The 12,932-nt window shown below is 43.3% G+C and overlaps 1 protein-coding gene across 1 annotated transcript in view; it reads right to left on the bottom strand.

The window, feature by feature from the left end:
- MAOA (monoamine oxidase A) overlaps positions 1-11,486 on the bottom strand; it is a 73,322-nt gene extending 61,836 nt beyond the window's left edge. The window contains exon 1 of the mRNA XM_059909936.1: positions 10,120-11,486. Within this exon, the coding sequence (XP_059765919.1) occupies positions 10,120-11,368 (1,249 nt within the window). The 5' untranslated portion in view covers positions 11,369-11,486. The remainder of the gene's footprint in view (positions 1-10,119) is intronic.
- Positions 11,487-12,932: the final 1,446 nt, after the last annotated feature.

Below are 12,932 nucleotides of genomic sequence, written 5' to 3'. Positions count from 1 at the left end.
GCCCATGGAAACTGTGTTTCCACAGATTCTGCAGTGCTTCCAATGTCCTGAGATGGTTACAACCCCACAGAAATGGGATAGGAAATGATTTAAGCCACACAGCACACCTGGAGAAGGAATTAATATCAGCAACGAAGGCTTTGACGAAATGGTGCTTTGCTTCCTGGGCTATAAATCTGTACCCCTGCCTTCTCTACCTCACCAAGGGCTCTTTCCTTTACCTTACTTCTTCAAGTACATTCACATTATGAAAAAAGAGAAATTTGTCCACTTGACTCGTGCTACCCTTTCCAGTTCAATTATTGATTTTCCTTCTACAACAAATGATTAGAACAAACCTTGAAATGTAGCATATTCCTCATGAGAAATGTCCAGTGACCCCACTTTCAATACAGACAAGTGATATAATCATCTGTCACAAGCTGCTGTATTTTTCTTCTTAGCACACATCACCACCTGGCACTCTATATACATCTGCTCCTTCCAACCACTGCAATCTTAGCCACTCTTGTCCAAACCATTGTGGCCTTTTGCCCTTGTCCAAGGCAACATGACCGCTTGCCCAGAGATCTGCCTCTTAACTAGTGTGTTATATGTGTTAGACACCTTTGCATCCTTAGAATAGAGCCTACCGTGCTGCAGGTGCTCACTCATTGCAATGAACAGAGGAACCACATACCAAGAAAAGAAAACCATGCTCACCTGGATGAGGGCAACGGGGAAGTTTCTAATGCTACTTAGATTATATTTATCTCAAGCAACTAAGAAAGACTGACAAGGACAGGGTGCCTGGTCATTTAAACCTTTATGCCCAAGTAAATTCGCAGATTCTTAATACTACTAGTACATTTTCTGGTCTTTGAACCAGTATTACGCTTTTTTAGCAAAAGAGAATGGAGAATATCAATGTGCACACAAACTTGTCCCCGATACATACATACATACAATACAGCCATTCTTATTATCTATCATCTATCTATCTACCTACCTATATCTATATCCATCTGTATTTTGTGCTTCCTTTCAGAGAAATAATTACCTGCTTTTGAAAATGCCAAATCTTCTGATCCCTTTGATAAGCTAAAAAGACAGAACTGTCTCAAATGATAAATAGATAAAAGCTAACAATTAACTTCAATTTGCCCTGAATTCAACAGACTCGTTGTCTAGACAGTCCTAATTTATTTGATTATTGTTCAGCATTCATCTTCACTTTAGATAAATGGATCTCACACAACTTAGGGAATGCAATTACTCCTTAATTCATTATTTGCCCCATTCTTTCACTGAAACTGAAAATACACCAAGGGCACTCCACACTGCTATCCTCAGGTGCTGCACACTAGGATGCACTGTGGTTAGGAAGCAATTTCCAAAATGTTTTATGGAATACTAGTCCTCAAGATGCTCTGGGGAAAAGTATCAATGTTCATGGAAGTTGGGACATATGCTGTTTCCCCTTCTGGGACGTTTATGGTGCACACTGGCATATTAAAGGCTCTGATAAGTCCTGCAGTGAAGAGATTCGTTTAACTTAGCATTTCTCCACCTTTTGCCTTAAAAAAAATTACATCTCAAAAAATACACTTTGGGAAAGCTTGTTTCAGCCCTTAAAATACTGTCAAATATTTACAGTAATAAACTCACCTGGGCAGGGTCCCAAGTGAACAATGCCTAGAGCACAAGCTAAGTGTTGAAGCAAAGCTTTAGTGTAGCTATGGCTTATGTTCTGCTGGCTCTCCTAGTTCTTCCTGTTTATTTCTTAAAGTGGTATTTTTCTTCAACTTTGACGTTCATCACCACCTATGAATGTGTATACTGTACATCACATATTAAATATTTTAAGTTAATTTTCTATTATTCAGTGAAGTGATCTCTGACCAACAGAATTCTTACATAACTGCACATTTGGACTATTGGACTGAATACTCCAAGGAAAATAAAAAGTACAGTCAAACAACGGTTCATACTAAAGTTTTAGAAGCAATGTTCCCAAAGAAGGGAAAAAGCAAAACCCATAAATTTTGCTCAAATCACATAATGAGTGCTCGATCAATATTTATTGAATGAATAAATAAATGAATGAATGAAGAATACATGCAGACATGCAAGAAAAAAGTCTTTCACTTAAGCCACAGCTCACAGCTAACTCATTTAATCTGAAAAAAAAAAAGTCACCTGAAAGGTCATCCTTGTTACATTTCAGAATTTATCCAAAATCCACAGCACTTCTGTGGAATCCACTTCTGTGGATTCAAGCATTATTTCCTCCATGAAACCCTTTCCTGTCTGTCATTTCCTTCTCCCTTTTTGTGCCACCACTGAAGCCCTGAACCAACCTCAAACACCAAGGGCACTTCAGGTTCATGGTTGTAACCCCTGCTACATAGAGGGGTCCTATGCCTCACACGGTCACTGGAGAGACAAATGGACTAACATAAATTAAGAGAACTTAACTCCTCCATTTGGGTCTGAACTTTGTCAGATGCCTTCAATGACCAATGACCTTTATAAAGTAATTACAAATGCATATTAAATTGAAATGTGTATTTAATATCGATGGCTTCAATTCAATACGTAAAATCTGTAAACACCAATCTTAGAAAACTATTTAAAACTCACGTCGACCACCACAGCCTTCCGTTTTCTTCACCAATATTGTCTCCCCAAATTCTTTCTTTTCAAAACATGGCAGGTTCACTGTTATATTTATCATGGTCTTAAGGTAGGAAATGCAGGTGCCTTATTTTTCAGCCTAGATGTCTTGACTGTTTTTATTATTGTCTATTTACATATTCATTACTGGTAACTGTCTAATGACCTAATAAATCCTTTGAATTCTTATTTTTCACCACTTCTGTGAGTCTCAGTATCAGCCCTAAATCTTTATATTATAGGAACAGTGACAATTAAGAGATTTCCATAATATCAGATGTTGGCCTGGTGCAGGGAAAAAAAAGTCTATGCATAAAAATATGCTTTGATTTTTGGTGAAAAGGTCCAATAGCTTTCATCAGATATTCAAAGGGACATTTGCTCCAAAAGGTTAAGAACCACTGATCTAAACTATTCAAATAATTGCTATACATTGTCCTAAAAACACCAGGAATGGACTTTTCTAAAAGGAAATAAATCCTTCATATAAAAGTCATCCATCCTAATAGGGTGCCTAATATTTTTAAATTTAAATGTTCATGAAGCAGGGGAATTTCCTGGTGGTCCAGTGGTTAGGACTCTGAGCTTCCACTGCAGGGTCACAGGTTCTATCCCTGGTCGGGGAACTAAGGTTCTGCAAGCCGGGCGGCCAAAAAAAAAAAAAAAAAATGTTCATGAAGCAGTAACATGCGATGTAATATAGTCTAAAATATGAATTACTGTGAAACAACAGCCACTAGTTTTTAGAGCATCAAGCCTCAAAGTAAAACAATAATAAAAGTTTACTGCAGTTCTATGAATGAGCCTATAAAGCAAGCCTAAATGAGGCGGGGTATATTCCAAGGTCAAGTTCTGCCACTAAGAATTTTGTGGCATTTGCATTTGACCCTCCTGAGCCTCCGTTTTGGTTCCTTTGAGCTACTATAAGCTGCAATTCTGTGACCCTTGAACATGGTGAATATGTAATTAACTCAACTCTCAAAGCTTATCACCTGGTTTTTATGTTCTTATTGACAGTCTTACCTAATAAATCAACTGAATATTGCTGTAAAGTGGGATTTCTTTCCTTTGGCCTGGCAACAACTAGAAAAGGGCTTTTAAACTAAGGCTCAGAGGAGCCATGGAAAAGGTGTGAATGAGCACCTGTAAGGCAGACCCAGATTCTGATTTAAGTTAGTGTAGGATGTCAGTATGATGGATGACGAAAACCATTTCCAGAATACAACATGGAAGGAAAAAGTGTTGGGGAGAGGGTCCAAAAGAGAAAGCTGAAGAGATAGACCTTTAGGAAGCCAACTATACTGAAAAAGATACTGGACGATATATCATACATAACTTAATCCAACCTCTAATTTTACAGATGACAGAACTGTGGTCCAAAGATTTGAAGCTGCCTTAATTCATAAGACTAGATGACAACATAATAAAGAACAGATTATCCAAAGGAAAACACAAATTGCTGGTAAACTGTAAAACATTTTTCAAATAAAAGGAGAAAGCAGTCCTAACAATCAACTTGTCTCAAACACTTACAACATTTAAAAATATAACTGACTTCTTTTGATTTATTTTGTGCAGTTCTAATCACTCAAATTTAAGATGAAAAGTAACTGTCATTATGAAATCTATCTCATACATGCAAATGTAGTCTTCAAACCAGTGCTCATTGGATGTCTACACTCTTGCAAACCCCTGTATGTGACATGAAACTACAATATCACCTCAGTCTTTTTGGGTATACCTGCATCCAAATACTGGCAAGATTTATCATATGTAAAATATGTGTATGTCACACATGTACAAAGATCGTATGACCCAATATTTGCCAATAACAGACTTCCACATTTCCTTTTCTTAATTGTTGGTCTCTATGATCCAATTATACTATAGTTATATTATACTTACATAATTATACTATACTTAGATCTATTGGGTTTTGTTTTTTTTCCTTTTTTGGCTGCACCACGTGGCCTGCGGGATCTTAGTTCCCTGACCAGGGATAGAACCCATGCCTCCTGCAGCGGAAGCACGGAGTCTTAACCACTGGACTGCCAGAGAAGTCCCTAGATCTATTGTTAAATATATTTTTCACATTAGCTGAGTATTATGTATAGATAGATTCATATCAATTAGTATTGGCCAAATGTTAAAACTGCCCATTAAATGTCAGATAAACCCCAAAGCTCATTCAACTATGAAGACATCAAAGAATCAGAACCCAAATAAATGTAATTCTTGTATTCTTTCTTCAACATTAAAAGTTAATAAAGTAAAAGAATCCTCGCTTATTTTTGAGAAAACAAAATTAGGGCCAAGAAGTGTTCTGAAAGACAGAAAATTCATGCTTAGCTGGCAGTGAACCTCAGAGTACCTAAATAACCAAGGCACTGAAACTAAGTGGCATATTTTTTAATGTAAGCTTTCCTTAATCACTACAAAACTGTACAGTATGTGTTGCCAAGTTCTGAGTTAAAATGCCTAAAACACTCCTAGCAGAAATGATTCTTCAGGGTGATGTATTTCAGCAAAAAGGGAAACTGTGGTATGTTGTGGACTCGCTGGCAGGATTCAGAACATTAGTCAATCTTCTTGCGAAATGGCTTTTCTGTCTCCGATGATGAGAAAGATTCCATCCCAGCTGCTCTTACACAGCACAGTGTTCTGGGCGGCTATGCTCTCAGTTCTTTTAGTGGAGCTCAGCTCGTGGATACAAATATAGGGAGGTTCTATTGCTTAGTCACTATTTGGAAAAAGCTCTCTCTCCAAGACACTTGGAATTTAATTTCAAAAAAACGTGGAAAAATTCTAATCACCCAGGACTATCCAGTGTTATGATGAAAGTGTTTTCACTGTGCCCTGGCTAACTGTGGGGCAGATGTGGCACACTGGGGTAATCTCAGTTAACTACCAGGATCACATCGCTAGAGGCACAGTAGGCAACTGTTTTCCTCCAGTAGAACTCTTGTCATGGGTTTAAATTAAACACTACTCATGTATGGCTTAGGGCCTCCTGACTCCGTATCTGTGCTCCTCCATACTCTCTTGTTCGGTGTGTCTTTTTTCCACTCTCTTATCTCTACCTGTTAAAATCATACTTATCTCTCAAGGTATATATATATATATATGCATGCATATATATATATGCATGTCAATTATTTTCTCACTTGATTACTTCTTGCAAGAGGATGGGGCACCTTGTGGGCAAGGACACTTCTTACTCCTCATTATATACCTCTTGCCCCGTGATCTAGCTACTGCCTGGCATACGGTAGAGGCTCCCAAAATGCTTGAACGAGTCCAGGCCCCAGGGCCACCCCTACCCATAATGAGCTGCTTTGAGGGGTACAGAATTCCCTTTCCCTAGATGTGTTCAAAGCTACAGCCAGATAATTACTAAGGAGATGCCGTCGAGAGGACTAAAATCTTACGTGATTGGACTAGACTGTCTTTTAAAAACTCCTTTTGCCCAAAGACTCTGAAGTATGCACTGTTCCCCGGAGGTGGGCGTTTTCCTCCCCTCTTTTCCTTTTATCCTCTCTCCCTAAAGAGAGCTAATTCAGAAATTCTCAGTTAGGAGCAGATTTTAAAATCTTATACCACTGGGTTTCTGTCACTTGTTGTATCTGTATCAGCTTATGAGTAAGAAGTAGCATGTAAAGTCAGTGACTCAACTGCTATATTTAAAATAACATCAAGAAACAGGACATAAAATAAGTTCAAATGGTCAGATATAGATTACAAGCTCCACAAGAGGAGAGAAAAATCAAGAGAACCAGAACGATCAAGGAAAAGAGCGTTAACTGGGTATTGAAGAATGGATAGGATGTAAATGTTCAGAGAGAAGCACTTCCGTGTTAGGAAAAAAACAAAAACAGGGAAGGAATGGAGGGACAAAATAAACATAGTGTAGCACTGAAGACAAGAGAGCAGTGTGACTAAAGCTATGTTAGGGATGGTGGGAAATGCTACTGGTCCAACAAGGTGGGACTAGATATGTGGAGGGGTGGGTGGAGCTTGAGAGGCTGGCAATAGACTATTGAACATCCTGAGCAGAACAAGGTGATGAGAGAAGTATTTAAAAAAAATCAAGTCTGGGATGGACATGAAGGGAGAGCCCAAAGTGTGGCCACTGGGAAGATGGTCATAACCTGGTGAGTTGAAGGGGTTAAGGGTCTGTCCGGGGGATGGGGGAGACACAAGAGAGGAAACAGCCCAAAGGAGGAGTTAGAAGGATCTGTTGATTGGATGTAGAAGATAAAACAGAAGGATGTGTCAAAAATGATGGAAAGGATGGTGGTACCAAGAACAGAGTCAAGGAAGTGAGGAAGAGAAGCTAGGTTGGAGGGCAAGGAGGCTTTTGAACATGTTGAATATGAAGTAAGAATAAGACAGTCAAGTGTGAAATACCCAAGAGCAGATAAGCTATGGGACAGGAGTTGGGAGAAAGTAAAGGATTCAAACTAGAGATTTAAGAGCTTCCTATAGATAAAGGGAAAGGTGAGGCCCTAGAACGAAAAAGAGAGGGAGAGAGTGCATAAGAGACCCAAAGTGATGAATAGCTGAACCTCGAGGCCGTTTCAAAAGTAGAAGGTCGCAAGAATATGGGCACAATGAAAGGAACAGAAAAGGAGCAATCAGTGTGGGATAAAAATTCAGGATCCAATAGTGTCACAGAAGGCATGAAAGAAGTTCCAAAAAGGACTTGGTGATAGATGATGGATGATGGATAAGGGCCAGAGCATGTTGAAGACACCATTATACTACTTACAAATGAGTGCGGGGTGGGGGCTTCCCTTCTCAATTACTAATAGAGTACATAAAATTACTTAATTGGTGAGTGGGAGGAAAAAGGGATTTCGTGGCTGTAAGACATGCTGTTCCATGATTTTTAATGACAAAAGGGAGATACATTAAGATGCTGCTATTCTTTGTGCAGAGATAGTTATAAAAAAATGAAAGATAATTCTGTTCGTATGGACGGCTTTTGAGGAATTGAGGATTTGTACGCTTCTGGGAGCTATTTTGTTATATAATAGGAATAACACTGCAGATGCAAAGTATTGGCCATATATTATAAGCATGTGGGTAACATATTAAAATGTGCCAGTTCTGACAGAAGAAATATCCAAAAGCATTTAAAACTGGTATGGGGACTATTAAGTAATTCATGGGATACCGCTAAGCACACACAAACATGAGGTGTTTCTGAGCTCGAGAACCCTTGGGAAGTAATGCCTCTCACCTGCTCGTGAAACACCCAGTCTGTGTGCAGGGTTTATCCTAAGCCAGACTTGCATCTACTTTCATTTTAGTTGTGAACCATCTGGCAAGACACCACAGCCAGGGAGCAACGTTTCTGGTCAGTTTGGGTGTTAAAATCAAATCTGACTGATAAGAGATGATATTAAAGGAATCCCAGTGCCTTTTCCACTGCCACTGATGAAGTGGAAGTTGGGTTCTGGAATAGGAGTGTGAACTACCGTGCAAGAAATGCTCTCTTCTTCCCCCAAGGGGAAATGAACAAATTAATAATTAATAGTGACCGTGGAAAGATCCAGGTTTTGAGGAACCTGAAGCTTATATAATTTGGGTGCCCTCTTCAAGAAAAAAAAAAAAAAAGAATGCAAAAAGACAAATACAAGATCCAGTATGAAACTGGTTATTTATTTAGAATGAGAACCAGAAGGGACCTGCAGTTGTAAGGCCATATAGCATAAGCATCATCAGCTACATGGTAAATCCAATTCTGCTCACGACCAACTACTTGGAGGAAAGTGTGGAAAGGGAGAAAGAGCCAGTCATCAGGCAGAGAAAAAGTAACAGACAAAATGCTCCTTAAGGAATACTGGAACACAGAATAAGAAAAAGACAAGAATAAAATCCCAGAAAGAACCTTGAATTGTGAAATATGAATGGTATAGAGATGGGAATAGAGACAGAACTCCTAATCAATTTACACAACACATTATCATCATGTTTATTTTCCAGTGACGAACAATCACATTGCTTCTAGGAGGTTCGCATACAAGAACTAGGCTTTTAGAAACACCAGTCCACTTCATTGCAGGCAGTCAACAAGTGTTTGTTGAATGAATAAATAAGCTAATAAATGAATGAAGGGAAACAAGAGAAATACTTCTTTTTCGTACTCTCCACCAGGATCTGCTTTCCTGATGCTCCCACATACATGCATGTTTTTGTTGGCACTGGCTGGAGTTGTCAAAGCAACAGCTCATGCCAATCTCTTCTCTGGTGATTAAGACCGTTATCCAAAACAGGCCAAGTCAAAAGCTATCTTCACCCAAAAGAGTCTCCTCAAAAGGATTATACATAAAAATGGCTACTTTGGGGCACTCTACTTACTCCCTCCCACCTTATTTTTCCCTCTTTCTAAATTAGATCCTGCAGGTATATTTCAGAAATGGTTAACATTCTCCCAGGTTGTGGACAGACTAGTGTGGGGCTCTAGCTAGAGCTGAAACACAATTCCTAAATTTCAGACATTTTACCAATTATGACAACATAAGTGACAAATTTAATATATCAGTCATGATGAGGTTTCCAGGAAGATCTGGGAAAGCCTTATGCATCACTCAGCTGGTCAGCTACAAACCCAAGCCAGGACCAGAGGAACCCAGGCTTGCCAGCTGGCTCATCACAGGGCAAGATTCAGACAGTGGGGAAAGACACAAACAGGACATTCCCTTATCTGCCCTCAGCCCCTGCTTCACAGAGAGATTCCCTTTGGATAATAAATGCCCTACACTTTCTGCAAGTTCTAAAAAAAAAAAGGCTGGAGTAGGTGAAAACTAAGAGCCCACCCCTCTCCCCCCGCCCCCACGTTTGTTTGTTTTTTTTTTTAAAAAACCTTTTCCTAAAAGATTCTTCCTCCTTCCTCTCCAGTTACCAAATTTTCTAAGGAAAAGCGCTTTGAGAAGAGCAGGACGGGAATAACACTCAATACTACCAAAATCCGTAGACTGATGTTCTGTTTAGGGCAAAGGGCGTGAAATCAGTAAGGCAAAGCAGCTACCTCAGGAATTAGGAGTGAGGGTCTTAAATGGGAGAAAATCATTGCCACTTCCCCGGTTAGGTGATTTGACATCTGCAGAGTTACCTCCGTTTCTAGGTTTTGTAAAATAGGGACGAATAAAGTACCCACCTTACAGGACAGCTGAGGATTGAGAAAATCCACGTAAACTGCTAAATATAACTGCACGGCAAGAGCTAATTAAATGTTAGTATTTCATAGTAGTAGTAAAATTATTGTGCCTGCCTCCCCCAGTTCACACCACCAGCAAACCCGGCTCAACCCCACCCCCTCCTCGCAGGATCCCGGGCCCGGCCACCGTTGCACTCTCGCATGCACAAGGGAGACCCCCACCAAACGCCACCTTGCGGCTGCAAGTCCCTCACCCCAGGCCGGCCAGGGTCCCTCAGGCTAGCGCTACGGTCCACACTGACCTGAGATGCCGCCTCCTATCACGACTACGTCGAACATGTGTCCCGCTCTATTCGCCTTCTCCTGACTCTCCATGCTCTGGTCGAGGCTCTCCCGGGTCGTGGGTAGAGGAGTGGGGCTGGCCAAGGGCGGAGCGGACTTTTCTACCGACTCTAGGGGGGAGCCCGAGGGCGGAGCCGATTCCTCCACCGATACCCGGGCGGAGCCGGGCGCTGAGGGCGGAGCGGACCCTGGTACTGGTACTCCCGGGGAACCCGGGGGCGGAGCCGATTTTTCCACCGATGTTCGGGGGTAACCTAGCTCTGAGAGCTGGGTGGACTCTTGTGTCGACACTCGGGAGGAGTCCGAAAGCGGGGTAGATCCTCGTACCGACCTCTCGGGGGTGCTGAGAACCGAGGTCGGGGCAGACCCTTGTACCGATTCTCGGGAAGAGTCCAAGAGCAGGGCAGATCTTGGTGCAGATAGCCGGAGGGAGTCGGGCATGGAGACCTGGCTGGACTCTTGTACTGACAGTTGGGGGGAGCTACTGGGTGTAGGAGGTCCTTGTACCGAACCCCAGGGGAAGCCGGATACTGAGGGCGGGGTGAACCCAAGTAGTGACACTTGGGGAGTGTTACTGGGTTGTGGAGGTGCCCGTATTTTGAGGAAGCTGGGCATCGAGGGCGAGATGGATTCTTGTACCGACCCTCGGAGGGAGTTCTTGGTTGTAGAAGTTCCTGGTACTGATACCCGGGTGGAGTCGGGTACTGAGGGTGGGGCGGACTGACGTCGGGACAATCGGGGGGATACTGAGGGCGGGACAGATCCTTGTATAGATGCCCAGGGGTTGCTGGTGTCCGAGTTAGAGGCTGGGACGGCTCCGTCCGAGGTGGTCGAGCGGGTTGCAGGCATAGGGATCCGGTCGGTCTGGAGGCGGGCGCCAAAGCCCCAGAGGCCAACCTCGGTGTCTGTGTCAGTTCTTAGGCCAGGAGCGTGGCTGAGTTGGGAGGGCGCGCTGTGTCTCCGGGAGCACCCCGCGTCCGCTGCGGACGCGTTCGACAGGGGGTTGGAAAACTGACGGGAGACGGTCTGCCACTCTGAATGGATGCTCCACATGGGCGTAGAGGACGAGGCCGCGCACAAGGCGGAGGCCGGGTTCGAGATCGGCGCAGCGGGGTCCTCGACTCTGGGAGCGCGCTGTGCCTCGCGCCCGCTCCCGCCGCCGCCACTGCCGCCGCAGCTGAAGGAGGCCGCTGAGTTGTGTGCGCTCATTGTTCTGGAGCGCGCGCGGGGGGCGGGCCTGGGGGGCGATGTTCTGCTCTCCTCCGCCCCTCCCTCACGGGCGCGCGTCTCTCCCGCCCAAACTGGCCCGGATCCTCACCCTCGGAGACCCGCCCCGAAAGCCGGGCCCACTGCGGGGTGGGAAGACGAGGCGCTGAAGCGGCCTGGCTCCGCTTTCCCCGCCTGTACGCGGCGCGCGCGCGCGCGCGCGGGGAACCCTCCCGCCAGGTGCGGCCTGGCGACGCCACCGAAATAGGGGGTGTGGCCTGGCGAGAGCGTGGGCGTGGCCACATGGGGGTTTCAACCTGGTGCTTTTATTCTTACGCTTTAACTAAAAGGGGAGGACTGAGCGGGGGTAGGGGGGTGAGCTTAGGGAAGCGGGTACTGAAGGAAGCGGACCTAGAAAAAGTGGTTGCAGGGCCTCCCCCCCCCACCTGGTTTGGCTCTTTTGTGACGTCACAAGGAGCCTGTGAGGTCTGCGCAGTCGCACTCCCTCCCTCGGGAGGGGGTTGGGGTGGGAACTGCCCCCAGGGGGAGACTTTGCAGTTATTGGTTCTCTATGGGGGTTTTCAAGCTGAAGTTCTTAACCAAAATCGAAGCAAGTAGGCGAGAAAATTAAGAACTCAGCTATCACAGATTAAGTGGGACCTGCAGTTTAAAAGCGAAGGTCAATGGATGACTAAGGTGCAGAACCAAATAAACACGTGTTTCCCCATCCTACTGAAAAGAGGACTATTTAGTGCGTATATTTTATTGTGCAGTCAGCCTCTAGTCTTGCTAGTTTTATCCCTTCCTTAAATTTCCACCTTATCCTCCTAGAGCTGAATTTGTCATCACTAGAGCCCTCAAAAAGATGTAATTTTGACATGAATTCAGAGTAAGTGTTGAGAACTCTAGGAAGTTAACTAGTATCCATTCCCACTTACAAACATTTCTCTTGCTCATCTGCCCACCTCCCCCCTCCATTTGTATCAAATAGTATCTTGTTGAAGAAACTGTAAAGAAATACAGATTTAGTTTTTTCTTTATCCAATTTTAATAGCTTTTACTTTCTAGCAAAGGAGTTGAGACTTATGACTAAATTGTCTTAGACTTTGAAGCAAAGAAAGAGGAAATAAAGAATTCAGCCCTTTCTAATGTGATTCTGTCCAACTTTTTCATTAGTCCCATTGCTTTATTTTCATTCAAATATTTGATTTCATACTATGTGCTAGGCACAGGGCAAGGTACTTGGGATACACATGTGACACAAGACAGCTGGAGACCTTCAGTGACATACAGCCTACTAGAGGAGCTGTAGAGGAAATAAACCACTTGCTTGGTGTGTCAATTCAAACTCTGATAAATATTATTTTGGAAAGGTCCATAGTGATAAAGTGTTCGGGCGTCTAGACCATTCTGGAAGTTAACTTTGGGAGGGGGGGTATGTAAAAATGTCCTAGAAAGAGAGAACAATGTGGATGGAGGCCCTGTGGTAGAAAGAAACATAGTTCATTGGAGCAGCTGAAAGGCAACCCATGGAGCTATGGCAAGGGGACAAGCGCGGGAGGCAAAG

This window comes from Balaenoptera ricei, chromosome X, assembly GCF_028023285.1.
Source record: "Balaenoptera ricei isolate mBalRic1 chromosome X, mBalRic1.hap2, whole genome shotgun sequence".
In the NCBI taxonomy this organism is placed as follows: Eukaryota; Metazoa; Chordata; class Mammalia; order Artiodactyla; family Balaenopteridae; genus Balaenoptera; species Balaenoptera ricei.
Note: the sequence above shows the minus strand (reverse complement) of the source record. Positions and strands in the feature narration are given on the sequence as shown.